The following is a 20,593-nucleotide window of genomic DNA, read 5'->3' as shown; positions in this document are numbered from 1 at the left end:
CGCAGGCTGCACGTGTCCTCGGAATACCGCGAGCTCGACGCCAGGGGGGTTGAGGGGGGGGGGGCACGCAGGTTCGTCCGCGCTTCTCACCAAACAACGCGACTTACACGAAGACCTCATTTAGGTCATTCGCACGGTGCAGTTTACCATGGAAGTCCAGTTTACCGTGGGAGTCCAGTTCACCATGGGAGTCCAGTTCACCGTGGAAGTCCAGTTCACCATGGAAGTCCAGTTCACCATGGAAGTCCAGTTCACCATGGACGTCCAGTTTACCATGGAAGTCCAGTTTACCGTGGGAGTCCAGTTTACCATGGGAGTCCAGTTTACCATGGAAGTCCAGTTTATCATGGAAGTCCATGTACGTTGAACTTCTTTCGCGCCGTACGTAGCCAACCGTGGCAAACGGAGGTGCACGGGGGAAGGACGACCACACAAAAACAGTCTTAAGGAAATTAGTTTGTCAATCCAAATGATGATTTCAAAGTGCCGTATCTCCCAGTGGCTTAATCAATATTGGAGGGAAGAGCGTTCCAGACGGCCACAGAAGCAGCACGTCCGAACGCGTCGCGTTGCGGTGACCGACTGGTCGTGTCATCGTTCCCCTCCAGCCCGTGACGCTTCGAACCCACACAACACAAGAACAATTCCATGCACACAGCGGCTGTTCATTAAGGATCTCAAAGCGCCGTACGGGACACTCGGCATACAAACAAACAATTATATTATATCTTCTTGGTTCTTTCGGTAAAGTCACGTAGAAGGGAAATAATAAAATAATAAAACATAAAACATAAAATAATTCTCACGACGTTTTGGCCACAACGCAAGCAGCCGTCCTCGGGTGAAGAACAGGTCTGTCGGGAAGACAGCGTCAGACCTGTTCTTCACATGAGGACGGCTGCTTGCGTTGTGGCCGAAACGTCGTGAGAATTATTTTATTATGTTTTATTTTTATTATTTTATTATTTCCCTTCTACGTGACTTTACCGAAAGAACCAAGAAGATGAATCCCTGCAGTCACGAAAGCTTTAAATCGAAAATTATATTATAGTTATATTTTAAGAAAAGTTTACTGGTTTGGCCATGTTTGTTTGTTGTAGTACGGAGTAAGACTGATGGCCTTAATCTAAGTTGTCTTGTGGTTGTTGATGTTGTTTGACTTGCATCCCACTGGGATTTTTGCACAGCGTTGGTGTATGCTGTTTTTTCTGAAATATTTTGCTGCCTTTTCTTGGATTCTCTGTTTGCACTTAGTCACATAGTCACTTTAAGATGTTTTCTTGTTCACGTTTTTGTTTTTTGCTTGTTGCAGTTGCACCCGATTCAAGAGCCGAATGGCTCACAGGGCTATACCTAATACATTAACTTGAACTTGAACAATCCATTTACTAAACGAACTAAATGTTGAATGCACAGAACGATATAAATGTTTTAAGGCGCGTTTAAAAAAAAATGTCCACAGACTCAAGAGAGAGATTTCCTGATATCACTCGGTCACCCATAGCCCAAAGATGCCTCGAACTGACAATGCAGAGAAGTTCTGCCGTCCCCCCCCTGCCGTCCCCCCACAGATCTTAGCGACCTTAATGGGACTCAGATGGATGGCCAATACTTCCCTATGCTCGCGGCGACGACTGCAACTCGACAAGGCAACCCCCAAAAAAAATAACCACGACGGAGCCACATCCACCCAGCAGAATTACACAGTCTTTGTTTTTTTCGGTAAAGTCACGTAGGTAAAAAACAAGAAAAATTAATTAAATCACGACAGTAATTTTGCTGTGACGGTGCCACCTGAAGACGGAAGCTTGTGTTGCCTCCGAAACGTCGTGATTTTATTTAGTTAATTTTTTTCACCTACGTGACTTTACCGAAAAAAACAAACAGTATGGACCCTTGCAGTCACGAAAACTTCAAATCTAGAAAGAATTACACATGCCGGACCGCGAAGACATCATAAATATTCACTTTATTTTTTCGTTAAAAAATATACGCGCGACCAACACGCGTGCACACGTGGCCTAACAACCCCCAGCGCCCCACACATGACACCATCACTTCTAGCCGTCGCGCGCGTGCGTGCAACCTCGCGCTTAAAGGAGGGAACGCATTTAAAAATAAAATAAAAGGTGACAACTTTTTAAAATGTGTTCTCGTTTGTTTGTTACGATGGTACAACACTGACGCGTACACTGAGCTCGCAGACAAAGATCCCCCTCCCCACCGTACACCTTGAACAGACTTTCATGGGCAAGTGCTGTTAGCACCAGGTGCTCATTTAAGTCGGAATCGATCTAGAGGAGGCCCAGGACCGGTTCAGATAATCGCGAGCGGGAATCGAACTCGGCTCGAATGGGTTCGTAGCGCAGCGCGCTAACCGCTACACCCACCGCTCCCCCTTCACACACAGATACGCACACAAACAAAGATCCCCCGTATAGCCTTAACAGACTGTAGGGGCAAGTGCTGTTAGCGAGCACCTATGAAGGCCGGAACGGTACACGAGGGGGTGGGTGGCCAGCACCACGCCCGACCGCCTTTGTCTCCCTAGTGGCAATGTTTACACACCGCACCAGGTACTCATTTCAGGCTGAGTCGACCTAGGGGAGGCCCAGGACCGGTTCAGATAATCGTCACTGGTGTTGGCCGTGAGCGGGAATCGAACCCGGGTCGCTAGGTTCATAGCGCAGCGCACTAACCGCTGCACTACCGCTCCCCACATACGCACACACACACATCAAGCAGACTTTCAGGCGGGCACACACAACACCTCTAGTCAAGTCGCGAGAGACAGACGATCGCCGCAATGTAAACATGACGAGGCGGGAAGGGGAGTTTCATTTGTTTGTTTGACGTCTCACACGTCTCTCTCTGCGTACCGTCAGGGCCGGAGACCGCTACCACCTCCCCCACACACCCCAATCCTCTACCTCGCTGCTCTTACACGACTTTTAATTTACACAAATTACGACAAAGATCCCCCCGTGTAGCCTGTGACAGCCTGCTGGGGCAAGCGCTGTTAGCGAGCACATGTGAAGGCCAGCACGGCACACGAAGGGGTGAGTGGCCAGCATCGCGCCCGGCCGCCTTTGTCTCCCCGGTGGCGATATTTACACACCGCACCGAGTACTCACTTGAGGCCGAGTCGACCTAGGGGAGGCCCAGGACCGGTTTAGATACCCGTCGCCGGTGTTAGCCGTGAGCGGCTTTGCTGGGTTCCGTAGCGCTAACCGCTCCACCACCGCTCCCCACACAAGACGAAACGGACTCGTTCGAACACCCAGCCGCGTGCGTTGCGTTCGTCTCGCTCTAGTGACCCTCCTACCCGCAACTGATGTTCACGACCCCAGTGACTCTGTCACTTGCCCCACAGCTGCCTGGGGTCACCAAGCCCCGTCCCTCTCAAGCGGTGACCTCTCAGCCGTCGAGTGCGCAGGCGGTGGAACTGCACCGGCCGTCCCCTCCCCCCCCCACCGCTAACAACCCCCACATGCCAGAAGGATAGGAGGAGGAGGGGGGGCAAGGTGCCAGGCTACCTATGAAGAGATGAATCTGCTAACGAGCTATTCTTTAATGATTTATAACCAACGGGGGGGACCGAGTATAACGCCGCACGTTTACGCATTGCTATCATCACCACCATCACCACCGTCATCACCACCATCATCACCACCATCATCACCACCGTCACCACCACCATCACCACCACCATCACCATCACCACCATCATCACCATCATCATCACCACCCCCACCACCATCACCATCACCGTCATCATCACCACCACCATCACCACCACCACCACCATCACCACCACCATCACCACCACCATCATCATCATCACCACCATCACCACCACCATCACCACCATCACCACCACCATCACCACCATCACCACCACCATCACCACCACCATCACCACCACCATCACCACCATCACCACCATCACCACCACCATCACCACGTGGATCCTCGTGGACCCAGACGACGCCTCTAGAGATCAGCGGCGACGTTCTCCGTTCCCGACTCCCACGGCGCGTAAGGGCGATGTAGGGGCGATGTAAGGGCGACGCAAGGGCGATGCAAGGGCGATGTAGGGGTGATGTAAGGGCGATGTAGGGCGATGTAAGGGCGATGTAAGGGTGTAGGGCGATGTAAGGGTGATGTAAGGGTGATGTAAGGGCGATGTAGGGGCGATGTAGGGATGTAAGGGCGATGTAAGGGCGATGTAGGGGCGATGTAAGGGCGATGTAAGAGTGATGTAGAGGCGATGTAAGGGTGATGTAAGGGCGATGTAGGGCGATGTAAGGGCGATGTAAGGGTGATGTAGGGGCGATGTAAGGGTGATGTAGGGGCGATGTAAGGGCGATGTAATGATGTAGGGCGATGTAAGGGTGATGTAGGGGCGATGTAAGGGTGATGTAGGGGCGATGTAGGGGCGATGTAAGGGCGATGTAAGGGCGATGTAGGGGCGATGTAGGGGCGATGTAAGGGCGATGTAAGGGCGATGTAAGGGCGATGTAAGGGCGATGTAGGGGTGATGTAGGGGTGATGTAGGGGTGATGTAAGGGCGATGTAAGGGCGATGTAGGGGTGATGTAAGGGTGATGTAGGGGTGATGTAAGGGCGATGTAAGGGCGATGTAGGGGTGATGTAAGGGCGATGTAAGGGCGATGTAAGGGCGATGTAGGGGTGATGTAGGGGTGATGTAGGGGTGATGTAAGGGCGATGTAAGGGCGATGTAGGGGTGATGTAAGGGTGATGTAGGGGTGATGTAAGGGCGATGTAAGGGCGATGTAGGGGCGATGTAAGGGCGATGTAAGGGCGATGTAAGGGTGATGTAAGGGCGATGTAAGGGTGATGTAAGGGCGATGTAAGGGTGATGTAGGGGCGATGTAAGGGTGATGTAAGGGCGATGTAGGGGGCGATGTAGGGTGATGTAGGGGCGATGTAGGGGATGTAAGTGGGAGTAAGGGCGATGTAGGGGTGATGTAAGGGCGATGTAGGGGCGATGTAGGGGTGATGTAGGGGTGATGTAAGGGTGATGTAGGGGTGATGTAAGGGCGATGTAGGGGTGATGTAGGGGCGATGTAAGGGCGATGTAGGGGTGATGTAAGGGCGATGTAAGGGCGATGTAAGGGTGATGTAGGGGTGATGTAAGGGCGATGTAAGGGCGATGTAAGGGCGATGTAAGGGCGATGTAGGGGTGATGTAGGGGCGATGTAAGGATGATGTAAGGGCGATGTAGGGGCGATGTAAGGGCGATGTAGGGGCGATGTAAGGGTGATGTAAGGATGATGTAGTGATGTAAGGGCGATGTAAGGGCGATGTAAGGGCGATGTAGGGCGATGTAAGGGCGATGTAAGGCGATGTAAGGGCGATGTAAGGGTGATGTGAGGGCGATGTAAGGGCGATGTAAGGGCGATGTAAGGGCGATGTAAGGGTGATGTAAGGGCGATGTAAGGGCGATGTAAGGGCGATGTAGGGGTGATGTAGGGGCGATGTAAGGATGATGTAAGGGCGATGTAGGGGCGATGTAAGGGCGATGTAAGGGCGATGTAAGGGCGATGTAAGGGTGATGTAAGGGTGATGTAGGCGATTTAGGGCGATGTAAGGGCGATGTAGGGGCGATGTAAGGCGATGTAAGGGCGATGTAAGGGCGATGTAAGGGCGATGTAGGGGTGATGTAAGGGCATGTAAGGGCGATGTAGGGCGATGTAAGGGCGATGTAAGGGCGATGTAAGGGCGATGTAAGGGCGATGTAAGGGCGATGTAGGGGCGATGTAGGGGCGATGTAAGGGCGATGTAAGGGCGATGTAGGGGCGATGTAAGGGCGATGTAAGGGCGATGTAAGGGCGATGTAGGGGCGATGTAAGGGCGATGTAAGGGCGATGTAGGGCGATGTAAGGGGATGTAAGGGCGATGTAAAGGCGATGTAAGGGCGATGTAAGGGCGATGTAGGGGCGATGTAGGGGCGATGTAAGGGCGATGTAGGGGCGATGTAAGGGTGATGTAGGGCGATGTAGGGCGATGTAGGGCGATGTAAGGGCGATGTAGGGCGATGTAGGGGCGATGTAGGGGCGATGTAGGGGCGATGTAAGGGCGATGTAAGGGCGATGTAAGGGCGATGTAAGGGCGATGTAGGGCGATGTAAGGGCATGTAAGGGCGATGTAGGGGCGATGTAAGGGCGATGTAAGGGCGATGTAAGGGCGACATAAGGGCGACGTAAGGGCGACGTAAGGGCGACGTAAGGGCGACGTAAGGCGATGTAAAGGCGATGTAAGGGCGATGTAAGGGCGATGTAAGGGCGATGTAGGGGCGATGTAAGGCGATGTAAGGGCGATGTAGGGCGATGTTAGGCGATGTAAGGGCGACGTAAGGGCGACGTAAGGGCGACGTAAGGGCGACGTAGGGGCGACGTAAGGGCGATGTAAGGGCGATGTAAGGGCGATGTAGGGGCGATGTAAGGGTGGTGTAAGGGCGATGTAAGGGCGATGTAGGGGCGATGTAAGGGCGATGTAAGGGCGACGTAAGGGCGACGTAAGGGCGACGTAAGGGCGACGTAAGGGCGACGTAGGGGCGACGTAAGGGCGATGTAAGGGCGATGTAAGGGCGATGTAAGGGCGATGTAAGGGCGATGTAAGGGCGATGTAGGGGCGATGTAAGGGCGATGTGAGGGCGATGTAAGGGCGATGTAAGGGCGATGTAAGGGCGACGTAAGGGCGACGTAAGGGCGACGTAAGGGCGACGTAAGGGCGACGTAAGGGCGATGTAAGGGCGACTGCTCTGGAAAGAAGACGCACCACCCCTTCAAACGCGTTGCCCCGGTACAACAGCGTTATACACAGCTGGTCACACACCCACACAAGGAGCTCCCACTACCCACCAACCACCACCCACCAATCACCACCCACCACCCACCAACCAGCCCTCCCCGTACAGCCTGGACAGACTTTCTTTTGGGGCAAGTGCTGTAAGCGAGCAGCACTGATGGAGGCCGGCGGCACTGCGGCACACGAGGGGGTGGGGTGGACAGAACCACGCCCGGCCGCCTTTGTCTCCCCGAGTGGCGATGTTGATGACGACACATCGCGCCGGGGTGCTCGTTTGAGGCCGAGTCGACCTCGGGGAGGCCCAGGACCGGTTCAGACAATTGTCAGCGGCCTTGGCCGTGAGCGGGAATCGAACTCGGCTCGCACGCTAAACTACACTGCACTACCGCTCCCCCAAGCATGCACACACACACGCACACGCGCGCACGCACACACACACGCATACACGCGCACACATGCACATACACACGCACGCACACACACGCGCGCACACACGCACGCACACACACGCCCACACGCCCAGCGGATTGTAAGACGCACGCACACAAGGCGACCGTTTTCTGCTTTCAGAAATAAAACACACCATGTAGAGACGAGCGATAAACCGCGAGCGACACAATTGCACACAGCCACCGCTTTCACCTCGACGGGGTAAAAGGGAAGGAGGGGGGGACGTTTAAAATAAACCAAACGAGCAGACAACCCTACACCACCGCCACCACGGATTTTTGTTCGGGGTTATTTGATCGCAGCAAGAGGGCTCCGTGTAGGCGGAGGCATTTTTAATCAAGTGCTCGTCAGAACGAAATCGTTGTATTGCACGGCTACAGACTTGTGGCTCTTCACTCCCGAGCCGCGGGCGGTCTCGGAGGGAGGCGGTCAAGAATCCGTTTCGGTCTGACCACGAAGTCGCCACCCACCAAAACCACCACCACCACCACCCCCAGCACTAACCAGCACCACCACCCCCACCACCAGCACTAACCAGCACCACCACCACCACCAACACCACCATCACCCCCCAATACCACCACGACCCCCAGCACTAACCAGCACCAACACCAACCACCACCAACCACCCAACACCACCAACCAACACCACCCCCAACACTAACCAGCACTAACACCACCACCACCACCCCCAACACCACCACCACCCCCAGCACTAACCAGCAAACACCAACCACCACCACCAACCACCAACCAACACCACCCCCAACACTAACCCAGCACCAACCGGCGTAAGATGGTCGAAACCACGAGACCTCCTGTATACCAGGCGAGGTAGTTAACGCCTCGCCACCACGGCGGCGGCACACATCATCATCACCAGCCGTGAACTGTCAAAGGGCATCCCAAGCGACCGCCGGTCATTCGGGGGGGGGGGGGGGAGGGGTTCCTCGTGGTGCAACGAACCCACATCTAGTGCCCGCGCACAAAGTCGCATTGCCCAGCGCTCCATCTCCCTCTCGGTCCGCGTTGCCCCGCTCAACTGAGCCGCCGCTCCCTGCCGGGGTCGTCTCACCCCCCCTCCCCTTCTCGTCGCGAGCGAGCCCACAGCGACTTGTCAGCGCGGATGTCCCCTGAAACGGCGTCAAGCAGCTCTCAGACACGTGTCCTTCCGCCCGAGTAACGTCACGCTAATTTATGAACTCCCATCGCTCGACACGGGGTGGTGGGATGGGGGTGGTTAAGTGTATAAGAACGTGAATTAAACTGGTTGCGACTGAGATCGCTAGACGCATCGATTGCGGCGTTTGTCCCATAACATCTCTTGGGGAAACTCATATTCTTCCTGGAGCATCGTCAATTTACTTATTCGTACTCTTAGGTTTTTTCCTGGCAGTCACGAAAGCTTCAAATCTAGAATTTACTTATTCATGTCTCCCAATTGGGACCGCCCCCTTATACCCTTAATTTTAGAGAGCTCAGCTTGATGCCGAAAGCCTTGAAGCTCGTGGAAAGGATCCACTCGCATCGGCAGCTTTCCTCAAAATCCGACATCCGTGGCCCAAACGCAGAAAAAAAAGACACCGCTGCGCTGGCCTTCGCTTATCCGGGGTCTCCTCGACCCAGCCAGAGGCAGGCAGGCAGGCAGGCAAAAACGACGATACTTACTAGGCAGCGTGATTAGTATGAGATTAAAGTACGTGCCAGCTGTGGTCCCCATTACGCCTCGCTCAGTGTGACCGACGGCTGTGCTCATCGCTAAAAAAAACCACCACGCGGTTTTTTTTTTCTCTCTCTCTCTCTCGTTTCTTCGCGACCTCAAGAATCTCGAGCTCACTAATCGCGACCTCAAGAATCACGACCTCACATGACCAAGAAAATCTCTGGCCCAAACTCGAGGCCGCGAACCGACTATTCGCGTCTTACCAATACCACGTCAACACGGGCCTGCTGGCACACGGTTGGGTCACATCACCGCAGCCTGGGACGCGTGGGTACACGGTTGGGTCACATCACCGCAGCCTGGGACGCGTGGGCGCACACAAAGCATCAATTCCCAGCGAGGCGAAGCACCGCCGCTCACCCGGAGAGACGCGCTCGCAATAAGAACGTGGCAATCGTAGCAAACAAACAAACACACGCATGCACGTGTAACCAGCGGCGCAAACGCTCCCTCGCTCAAGCGAGTGTTTGTTTGCGCGTGTCTCTTTACAATTGCCGGCTCTCCTTCGATGCAAAACGACGGGCGAGAGAGCGCCCGGTGTCGACCCCGCAGCGCCGCCAACACACGGCAATGTTGCGGGCTCGGCGAGGGCACGTTCGAAATGAATGCGCCCCTTTGCAAAAGACACGGGCAATGTTCTAGGGCGGAGAAAATAATACCGACGACGCGGTCATTGTAAGACGCTTAGAAGGTAGTCTTTATATATATTTGTTGTAAACACAGCTGCTTTTCTCAATGGTAAAGTAAAAAAAGAAAACACTACCTATTATTGCAGTTATTAGGAATTGCTTGAACGTTTTAGCGTCATGATATTTTGACATCTACACACGGGCCGATCCAGCAAGAGGAACGATAAAACGAGAACAACCCAACGGGGGGGAACCAGTCGCCCGGAACCCACTGGGCGGTGGAGCCGGAGGGCGACGCAGGCAGCTGGGGGGGGCACCCCGAAGCGTTCCGTTCCGTTCGGGGTTCGTGGCGTTAAGCCCGGCGGTGAAGGCAAGGCCCAAGCCATGATAATCCATTCCAGCGGGAGGGGGCGGGGGGGAGACAACACGGGTCAGAATCCGTTCCGGGATTTGTGGCGCTCGGCAGCGCGAACACTTGAAAAACATATCATTGGAACTTTTTTGGCCAGTGTGAAAGAATGAAAAATGAGAATAGGTGTTAACCCTTTCGATTTAAAGTTTTCGTGACTGCAGGGATTCATCTTCTTGGTTCTTTCGGTAAAGTCACGTAGAAGGGAAGTAATAAAATAATAAAAATAAAACATAAAATAATTCTCACGACGGACCTGTTCTTCACCTGCAGACGGCTGCTTGCGTTGTGGCCGAAACGTCGTGAGAATAATTTTATTATGTTTTATTTTTATTATTTTATTACTTCCCTTCTACGTGACTTTACCGAAAGAACCAAGAAGAGGTGTTAACCCTTTCGCCGTTGTCTGGTCTGACACTGGTGGGACTAGGCCATAAAGCAGTTTGTCTCTGGCGTGTAGGCCAATCGGTTTCACAGGCAATGCATACATCATCATCATAGCATGTTTGGTAGCATGTTGCATGTTCACCACAAGTACCGCGTGTGATTAATGTGGAGTTGATTCCCTGCAAAAGGTGTCTAACTTGGTGTTTGAACATCTTAGCACGTGTTTTATTGCGAGAAAGGGTAAAACTAATTCTTATTTTTAATTGTAAAAAAAAATGTTTTTGTGCTAAACTCTACAGTGTGAATAACCTGAAGCGAGTGGCAGGGTGGATTATGATTTTTGATTTTTAAGATTCGTGGTCGTACGGTCTGGCCGCCGATCGCCACCACCTCCACCCTCCACCCTCCACCGAGGGCCAAGAAGCCGCGTCGCTGTGTGGAGGAGGTGGAACCGCAATCTTGGCGAGCCGGCGAGCAAAGCAAAAATAAATAAATAAAATATGAAACTTATTTTTTGGCGACTTTCCCGTTTCGCTTTCGGAAGGCCAGGTGCGATCCACAGTCTGCGTGAGTTTGGAGTTCACCGGTAGGTAGATGGGTGGGGGGGGGAGTGATATCCGACGTAAACCATAACCTCGCGTCTCTCCGGCAAACGAGCGACAGAAACTCTCTCCCGGAAGAAGTCGCCGCCCGTCCGCTCTGAACGCGTCGTGACAAAATACACACACACGGGTGCGACTCGCGCAGTTCAAAGCTGCTCCCCCAGCCGCAATAAAACGTAGAACTTCACGTGGTTAGTCCGACCCCACCGACTGCCTCCCCCCTTCCCCCTCGTCCCCCCCCCCCCCCCAGTGGTGGGTGCTGCTGGTGCCTCCCCCCGCCGGCGCTGGAGGCAACCGGAGTCAGCAATCCTCCTCGCTCGATGGTCCGAGCTCGAGACGCGCGTCAAAAGTTCCGCGTGCAAATGTTTTATTTACCTCCGCTGGTACGTTCTGCCGTGGGCCAATTAAAAAGCACCACGCACGCACGCGCGCGCACAGAATGCGTCAACGTGACCCCGAGCTCTGGAGGCTCACACTAACGATCGCAACCTGGGTCCGTAGCGACGCTATCCATGCCTTGTTCTTCCTCCTCCTCCCCCCCCCCCTCACAGTCAGACTTCCCCTGTTCCCTGGTTTGTGTCGTCTCCAGAGAGGCCGGCGTCGCGGGCGCAAGCCTGGCGAGTTTTTCCACATTCCGGGTCGGTGGGCCTTGGCGTCGTTCATCCCACGGCCTGGCCCCGTTCTTTTACTTTTGTTTGCCCTCTCTTCTTCGCCGAAGGCTGGCGACTCGGCCCGACGATCGGGAAAAATCCGACGGCGCCGCGTTCGAGCGTGGTAGGGAGCGTGCGCGCCAGTGCAGTCGGCCCACCCTCCTCGTCCCTCTCGTGCCAGCCGCCCGCTCCGCTCCGCCCCGACGCACGTGCCGCGTCCGCCCCGATCTCACGGCAGGCGATCGTCAGCTGCCGAGCACGGAGCCAGCTACTGGCGGGCGCTCAATCCGGCTAGAGGATTCTGATCCGCCTGGACGGGCTGAGTTGGACCGCGTGAAAGGCCCCTATCTGGATGGATGTTGATGATTATTGGCAAGGTCCACATGATTGGTGAGATGCAGATAAATGGCGAGATTCAGATGAGTCCAACGTGGATGGAAGATTTAATCCACAAAGAATGGTGACATCTGGATGGTGCAGCTGGAGAGAACAGCCGATCCAAGTTGTATTATTGTCCAATTGAGTTGGAGATCTCCGCTTGCGGCTGATCCAGTTCGGCCAATCTGGATGGTGAGGTCTCATCCGGATAAGGGACGCTGATCTCGGCGGATTGTCCTATCCGAACAGAACAAACTTGACCTGGCCGCATCGTCCCATATTTACAGATGACTTCAATCGGACGGACGCCCCGATGTGGCCTCAGGGCCCGATCCAGCGGCAAGTGGGTGCGGCGCAAGCCTGGGCTCAGCGGCTCGATCCCGATCTGGCTTAACGACGGTGCTAACCGGTTCCTACTTCCTCAACGGCCACCCCCTCCTCTCTCCGCCGACCACCGCCTGTTGTGGCACCAGCCCCTCGCACGATATCCGGGCTCCGGCTCCCTCATCTCGTTGACAACGGCCGCCGGTCCTCGCCGCTTTAAAAACCCGGCGGGGCACATGTCCGGCGGACGGACGGACGGTCACATGCGGCCACGCAGAGCGAGAGTTGGGAGAGCAGAGGAGGCCGCCGGCGGGAAGGGCAGTGCGGCGGGGGCGGAGGGAGGGAGAGAGGGGGGGAGGGGGGGTTTAGGGGGCGGGGGTGGCGACCAGGTGCGGCGGCGCTACGACCCGCACAGGCGATGCATGATGCTGAGGAGGCGAGGCTGCACGATGCCAAGGAGGGGTCGGCGGGCGGGGTCACCGTCCCAGCACGCCTCCATCAGCTGCCAGCACTCCTCGTCGAACAGGGGCAGTCGCTCGGGCCGCGTGCCTGCACGCCGCACCAGAGACAACGATGATCCCACCCCCCCCACCCCCCACCACACCGTGTAGCTTTAACGGACTGTCGGAGCAAAGTGCTGTTTGCGAGTAGCAGCTACGAAGGCCGGGCACTGTGGCGCACGAGGGGGTGGGTGGCAGCACTACGCCCGGCCTCGTCCGTCTCCCGAGTGGCGATGTGTTTACACACCGCACCGGGCACTCGTTTGAGGCCGAGTCAAAGAAGGGGAGGCCCAGGACCGGTTTAGATAATCGTCGCCGGTGGTGACTCGTGGGCGGGAATCGAACTCGGGTGTCCAGGTTCGTAGGGCACCGCGCCGCACAACGCACTCGCGACGCGTACATTAACCAACACCACCCGCATCCGTTCCGTGAAATCCTGCCAGCGGAGAGAGCCCTCCGCACGTCACATAACGGCCTCAAAGTGAACCTAGCCTGGCGCGAGCTAGGCCGCGGTGACGTCGCCGCGTGCGCACGCCCGCACGACGGGCGCCTAGGCACAGTCGCGCGCGACATTCACGCTCAGTGGCGAGCAGCGGCTCGTTGTTGATGACGCACGTATGTACGTACGTCGAACTTTTTGTCGCGCCGTACGTAGCCGACCATGCTAATGTGGGTCACGTGGGTAGTGTGGGTCACGTGGGTCGTGTGGGTCACGTGGGTCGTGCGGGTGCCGTGCGTGCGCTGCCTCACCCCTGCGCACGTTGGTCCAAAGCTGATCCTTGGTGGCGCAGCGCTCGAAGGCCTCGGGCAGCCGCACGGCGCCGGCGCACACGTACCAGAAGAGGATGCCGAACGCGTACACGTCCACCGAGTTGTCGTACTTGCCTGCGCCGCGCCGCGCCAAGGCCGCGGTTGCGGGGGCGGGGAGGAGACAGAGACGAAGGATGGGGGGGGGGAGGTACCATCAAAAGGTGGCGCAGAGAGGTTGTGAGCAGGAGGGGGGAGGAGGAAGAGGGGGGGAGGATGAGATGAGGGGTGGGGGTGAAGGGGATGGGTGGTGGGGGGGGCGGGAGGAGGAGGGGGGGGGGAGCAAATGCTTCTGAAAGCACAGGGTGTGCCTGTATGTTGTGTGTGTGTTTGTTATTGGTGTGTGTGGTGTGTTTGTTATTTGTGTATGTGGTGTGTGTGGTGTGTGTTTGTTATTGGTGTGCCTGGTGGGTGTGTGTGTGCATGTTTGTTATTGGTGTATGTGGTGTGTGGTGTGTTTGTTATTTGTGTATGTGGTGTGTGTGGTGTGTGTTTGTTATTGGTGTGCCTGTTGGGTGTGTGTGGTGGGTGTGCGTGTTTGTTATTGGTGTGCCTGTTGGGTGTGTGTGGTGTGTGTGCGTGTTTGTTATTGGTGTGTGTGGTGGAGAGCAGCGGCACACTGGTTATCGCACTGCCCTGCGAACCCCGCGACCCGAGTTCGATTCCCGCTCACGACCAAAAACGGCGGCGATAAAATGAACCGGCCCTGGGCATCCTCGAGGTCGACCGAGCCTCAAAAGAGCACCTGGCGCGTCGCGTAATCATCGCCCCACGTGTGCCGTGGCAGCCTCCATAGGTGCTCGCTCGCAGCACTTGCCCCAATTGACGTACGTAGGAAGTTTGTTTTCGGTCATCGATACACATTCAAAGCTGCCTAAGCAGCGAGAGCCTCTTCACTAACGAGGGCGCTGTCGAGAGAAAGGGCGGCGCGGGCATTCTGCGAGCTTGTTTGCGGTCCGTTGCGTTTCCGCCGTTCGTCACCGACGGACAAAGGCCGCTCGTTCACTCAGCGGGGGGATACGGGGGAGAGATGGGCACTCGAGGAGAGAGAGCAATCACGGCCACCCCCCCCTACTGAACGTATGAATCAGCGACTACGCAGGATAAATCCATCTCGCCTCTCCACGGTTTCCCGTGAGCGAACGCACTCGGGGGGTCGTGCGGGGAGGGGGGGGGGTATCGGTAAGGTCACCCCACACGCGCGCCCCGTGGAAAATGACAACGAGACGTAATGGTGGCTGCGGAAGGATAAACGCGTTTGTAGCAACGGCGAAAACGAGGAGCGATCGCAAACGCGCGATTATTATTATTATCACCATCATTTAAAGAGCGCTACGGGAAGGCTCACGCTCGCTCGCTGTGCGATGCTGGATCACCGGCACGAAATGCTCGGAATTTTATTTCTCCTCCGAAATGTTTACTCTGGGACTCGCGCGTGAATCACGTGCGGGGGGAGGGGGCTGTTCTCCTGCCGTGCGCTAGCGGCAGGCATCGGCGCGTAAGCGTCGCAAGCAAGCACCTTCGATTAGCGTGCTTGGCTCCGTACGGTGCGAAAGACGTTCAACTTCACTCACCTGCTGCCCGTCCCCTCCCTGAACACTCATCCCTTACATCCCTTACCCATCCCCCGCTACTGCTGCTACTCTTCCCGCATCGGCGGCGAGATGTTAATTGCCTCGCCTCGTATGCAGGAGGTCGTGGGCTCGATCCCGGCCCCTGGAGATGCCCGTTTGTTTGGAGTTTGCGTTCCTCTCTCCCCGTGGTCATGTGGAGTCCCCCGGTTATTCCATCCACACTTAGAATCAACATCACACGTTTGGAGCATTAGGCGGCTTTAAATGTCCCTGTGACGATAAGCCACTTTGTTGAGCGATCATTTGTGAGAGCGAGGTCGCTTCTGAAAAAAAGCTGCATAGCTCAGTGGAGCCTGACCTGGTAAAATAAAAAAACAGTTACACCATTGGAACCTCATTTGCCAGTAAAAAATCTGATAATTCGTTTTTTACCCTTCTATCTGGCAACAAAACTGACACCTTTTTTACAAGGAGTCATGCTGGCATAGACCACAATACCTGCAGTCATAATGCAAAAAAAAAGTTTTTTTTTTCTCATTTGATATGTACTCTATCCCTGCATAAGTAGTTCGCGGACTCGGTGAGACGTGGATCTTCAGTGTTGAAGTGCATCACCTTCCAGGGTTACTTGAAAAGAGCAAGGCTTCACTTGCTCGTTATCCAGCATCCGCAGAATTATGACTTACATGCTGTAACTTTCTGTTTTTTGTACGTATCTACACATGCTGAACTTCTTTCGCACCCTACGTAGCCGACCGTGCTAATCGGACGTGCGGGGGGGGGGGGGGGGGAAACGACAAAAAACTAAAACACAAACAGCATTTCTAAATAAATTAGTTTGCCAATCTGGATTTGAAATTGCATAGCCCCAGTGGCTTCCTTTGTCACCAAGATCCTCTGCGCGTCATTCTTGGAAAACAGTTGACTGCTTCAAATGTATTACGCGCGGCAACAAATACGGACATTCACAACAACCACTGCACGCCTCCTCCTCTTCCCCGCGTGCCGCAGATGACCCCAATATTTGCCGCACGGCATCTTGAGACGGCGGACGCATTTGGAGGCTCTAGAATTCCAAATCATAATTTCCGTTAAAAGGCAGCGCTGACGGCGAGCACAGTACAATTTGCTTGAACGCTTTCCATCTACAGTTTAAAGTGTTTCGGCATTGGCCTGTTGCTCCCATCCATAATTGGGGGGGGGGGGGGGCAGGTAACTCTTGTAAAGATTACCTAAAATTAATGAAAGTGTAGTTATAAAGTTGCGTTACTATTCGGAACTCGTTCACCCCGAAGAAAAGTAACCAAATTGGAGACCAGAACTTGGTAGAGATAAGAAAAAAACCCCAGCACTGTACAGAGAAGGGTCGACGGCCGTGATCGGAGCGTCCTGCTGCGAGCCTGGCGCCAGCGCTACCGTGGCTATCGTCTCGTTGCCTGGCTTGTTGCTGTCACGTTCTGACCACGTGCCCCTGCTGTACACCTGTGAAAAAGAGCTTTGAATGCTCATCGGATTCCTCCCGCAGCACGAATAACCATTCTGATTAACGCAAATTAAACACGAGGGAGGGTGACCGAGCGGTGGTGGGAAGCGTTGCACGTAGCCATGCGAGTGCAAGGTTTTTCTTACTTGTTAGTTTGCCCTCGAACTCACCAGAGAAGAGCTCGGGAGCCATGTGGATGGGCGTCCCCACGATGCTGCCCGACATCATCGCCTCGGGTTTGCAGAATCCCAGGTCGGTGATCTTCGCGCGGTTTGACTTGTCCAGCTACACAGAGCGACGCACACACGGTGCATGCACACAGGCACACATGGTGCACACACACGCACGCACACAGTGCACGCACAGCCGCGCACACGCACACACGCACAGACGCACAGACGCACAAGCACGCACGCGCACGGGGCACGCACACACGCACAGACGCACACACGCACATGGGGCATGCACGCACATACAACAACCGCCATTCGCCAATAAGTGGCGGTGACGTCACCACGACGCTTGTACCACGAAACTACGAATTAAGCACGCATGCACGCACGCATGCACACACGCGCAAAGACAAAGATTACCGCATACAGCCTTGAACTGACCGTTGGGGCAAGTGCAGTTAGCGAGCAGTTACCCCACACCAAAGATCCCCCGTACAGCTTAAACAGACTGTTGGGGCAAGTGCTGTCAGCGAGCAATCTATGAAGGCCGGAACGGCACACGAGGGGGTGGGTGGTCAGCACCACGCCCGACCGCCTTTGTCTCCCCAGTGGCGATGTTTACTACGCATCGCACCAGGTACTCATTTGAGGCCGAGTCGACTTAGGGGAGGCCCAGGACCGGTTCAGATAATCGTCACCGGTGTCGGCCGTGAGCGGGAATCCAACTCGGGCTGCCGGGTTCGCAGCGCGGCGTAGCGCTAACCGCTACACCACCCCAGCTACCCCAACACACAGCACAAATAACCGTTATCCGCCACCGGGCGGCGGTGACGTCACCGCAGTGATCTTGCCAGGCAAGGTGCACTCTGTGCCAGGCTAGGTGCGCCAGGGTGACGCTCTCCGGGAAAGGGGTGGGGAGCGTGCGGTCAAGTGGGCGGACGTACCAGCACATTCTTCAGTTTGATGTCTCGGTGGACAAGGCCTTGGCTGTGCAGGAATCGGATCCCCTCCACCACGTCCAGCGCCACCCGGAGCCGAGCCGCTAAAACCAGCCCCCCCTAAGAGACAAAACAGATCCCACCCCCCCCCCCCCCGCAAAGCCTTTACAGACCGGCGCAAGCACGAGCAGTCAAGGAGCATCTCACGCACACGTACAAGCGAGCACTTGAAGGGGAAACACATTTTTAAAATAAATGAAATGGTGACAGTTTTTTAAAAGTTTTTTTACGTATTTCACGGTTAGCGATGCTTGGGGCACATCCGTCCACGCACCCAGACAAAAAGACAAAGATCCTCCGTATATCTTCTTGGTTCTGTCGGTAAAGTCACGTAGAATGGAAATAATAAAAAAATAAAAATGAAACATAATTATTTCATGTTTTATTATTATTTATTATTTCCATTCTATGTGACTTTAAAAAATAAAACATAATTATTCTATTACGTTTTATTTTTATTCTTTTATTATTTCCCTTCTACGTGACTTTACCGAAAGAACCAAGAAGATGAATCCCTGCAGTCACGAAAGCTTTAAATCGAAATCCTCCATATAGCCTGATCATACTTTCAGGGTGCTGGTAGCAAGCAGCACCTATGAATGACGGGCACGGCACGCCAAGGGGGTGGGTGGTCAGCACCACGCCCGGCCGCCTTCGTTTCACAGGTGTTCATTTGAGGCTGAGTCGACCTAGGGGAGGCCCAGGACCGTCAAATCGTCACTCGTGTTACCCGTGAGCGCGAATCGAACTCGAGTCGCTGGGTTCATAGCGCAAGGCGCCAACCACTACACTCCCGCCTCCTCCATGCCACATACACACACCATATATACACTATGCAGATCTCCACCAGACACCATCTATATATATAAAATCGTGAATGTCTGTCTGTCCGTCTGTGTGTGTGTGTGTGGATTTCGGACCATACGCACTTTCATTGGACGGCGGTTGCCCCTGGCAACGGATAGCGACGCCTTTGCCGCGGGCTGCAGTTTCATTGGACGGCTGTTGCCCCTGGCAATAGGTGGCCACGCCTTCGCCGCTTTCATTGGATGGCGGTTGCCCCTGGCAACAGCTAGCGACGCCTTCGCCAAGGGCTGCAATTTCATTGGACGGCGGTTGCCCCTGCCAACGGCTAGCCACGCCTTCGCCGCTTTCATAAGCTCAGTAAATAATTAAATAATAGCCATTACACAGTATTGTTCGAGCGCTAGGTGGGGGGGAAGGCACGCCACCCGTACCCTGCCTCTGCCGGCTGGACAATTTTGGCGAGGCCGCAGGCTCTGCACGCTACTAGGCCTCGACACCCACCACGCCACTCTGAGGTAAATTCATCAAAGTTTATCGTCCTCTTCAACCCACCCCCACCACAATGTGTGCAATTAATATTACTTTTAAACCCAACGCGCCAACAATCGATTATTTAAATGTTCACTGTACAAATAGTCATTAAGCTGGGTCAGCGTACTGCCAGTCTATCATGTAGACTGTAGCCTGCTTATTAAGCTCGCTGAGCGTACTGCCACTCTATCATGTACACTCTAGCCTGCTTATGAAGCTGAGTGCGTGTACTGGCAGTCTATAATGTGGACTGTAGCCTGGTTATTATAATCGATTCTTTATATGTTCTTTGTACAAATAGTCATTAAGCTGGTTGAGCGACCCCAGTTCGATTCCAACTCACGCCCACCACCGCTCACGATTATTTCAAACGGACCTGGGCCTCCCCTAGGTCGACTCAGCCTCAAACGCGTAACTGCTGTCGTGTGTGAACATCGTCACTGGGGAGACAAAGGCGGCCGGCCATCGTGGATCCAAGTCCCGCGCGAAGGCGGGTCATGTGTATGTGTGTATGTGTTTATGTGTATGTCTGTGTGTCTGTATGTATGTGTGTATGTATGTGTGTGTCTATGTATGTGTGTATGTGTTTCTGTGTATGTATGTGTGTGTATGTATGTGTATTATGTGTCGCGCGCGTGTGTTGTGTAGGGGGAACGGTAGTGTAGTGCTTAGCGTGCTGTCTGTGTCTGTGTGTGTGTGTCTGTGTGTGTGTCTGTGTGTGTGCGTGTGTGGTGTGTGGGGAGCGGTAGTGTAGTGCTTAGCGTGCTGTCTGTGTGTCTGTGTGTGTGTGTCTCTGTCTGTGTGTGTCTGCGTGTGTCTGTGTGTGTGTCTGTGTGTGTGTCTGTGTGTGTGTCTGTGCGTGTGTGGTGTGTGAGGAGCGGTGGGTGTAGTGCTTAACGCTGCGCTACAAACCCGGCGAACCGAGTTCGATTCCCGCTCACGGCCACCACCGGTGACGATTATTTGAACCTCCCCTAGGTCGACTCAGCCTCAAACGAGTAACTGGTGTGGCGTATTAACATCGCCACTGGGGAGACAAAGGCGGCCGGCCGTGGTGGATACAAGTCCCGGGCGAAGCCGGGTAGTACAGCTAGTGCATATATATAGCCTCGAACAGACTGTTGAGGCAAGTGCTGTTCACGGGCACCGATGAAGGCCGGAACGGCACACGAGGGGGTAGGTGGCTATGGGTAGGTGGCTAGGGCCACGCCTGGCCACATTTGTATCCCCAGTGCTGACGATTACACACCACACCAGGTACTCGGTTAAGGCTGCGTCGGCCGTGTTCGTATCGCAGTGCGCCAACCACTGTGCCACCGCTCCCCCACACACGCT

At 54.7% G+C, this 20,593-nt stretch overlaps 1 protein-coding gene across 1 annotated transcript in view; it reads right to left on the bottom strand.

Annotated features, from left to right (window-relative positions):
- Window positions 1-7,967: 7,967 nt before the first annotated feature.
- Window positions 7,968-20,593, bottom strand: part of LOC133356722 (dual serine/threonine and tyrosine protein kinase-like) — an 84,938-nt gene continuing 72,312 nt past the window's right edge. The window contains exons 11-14 of the mRNA XM_061574365.1: window positions 17,867-17,980; window positions 16,896-17,034; window positions 13,636-13,770; window positions 7,968-12,934 (exon numbers count right to left, since the gene is read on the bottom strand). Coding sequence (XP_061430349.1) covers window positions 12,786-12,934; window positions 13,636-13,770; window positions 16,896-17,034; window positions 17,867-17,980 — 537 coding nt within the window. The 3' untranslated portion in view covers window positions 7,968-12,785. The remainder of the gene's footprint in view (window positions 12,935-13,635; window positions 13,771-16,895; window positions 17,035-17,866; window positions 17,981-20,593) is intronic.

This window comes from Lethenteron reissneri, chromosome 55, assembly GCF_015708825.2.
Source record: "Lethenteron reissneri isolate LAM-NWPU_2019-01 chromosome 55, ASM1570882v1, whole genome shotgun sequence".
Classification (NCBI taxonomy): domain Eukaryota; kingdom Metazoa; phylum Chordata; class Hyperoartia; order Petromyzontiformes; family Petromyzontidae; genus Lethenteron; species Lethenteron reissneri.
This window is presented reverse-complemented; position numbering and strand designations above follow the sequence as displayed.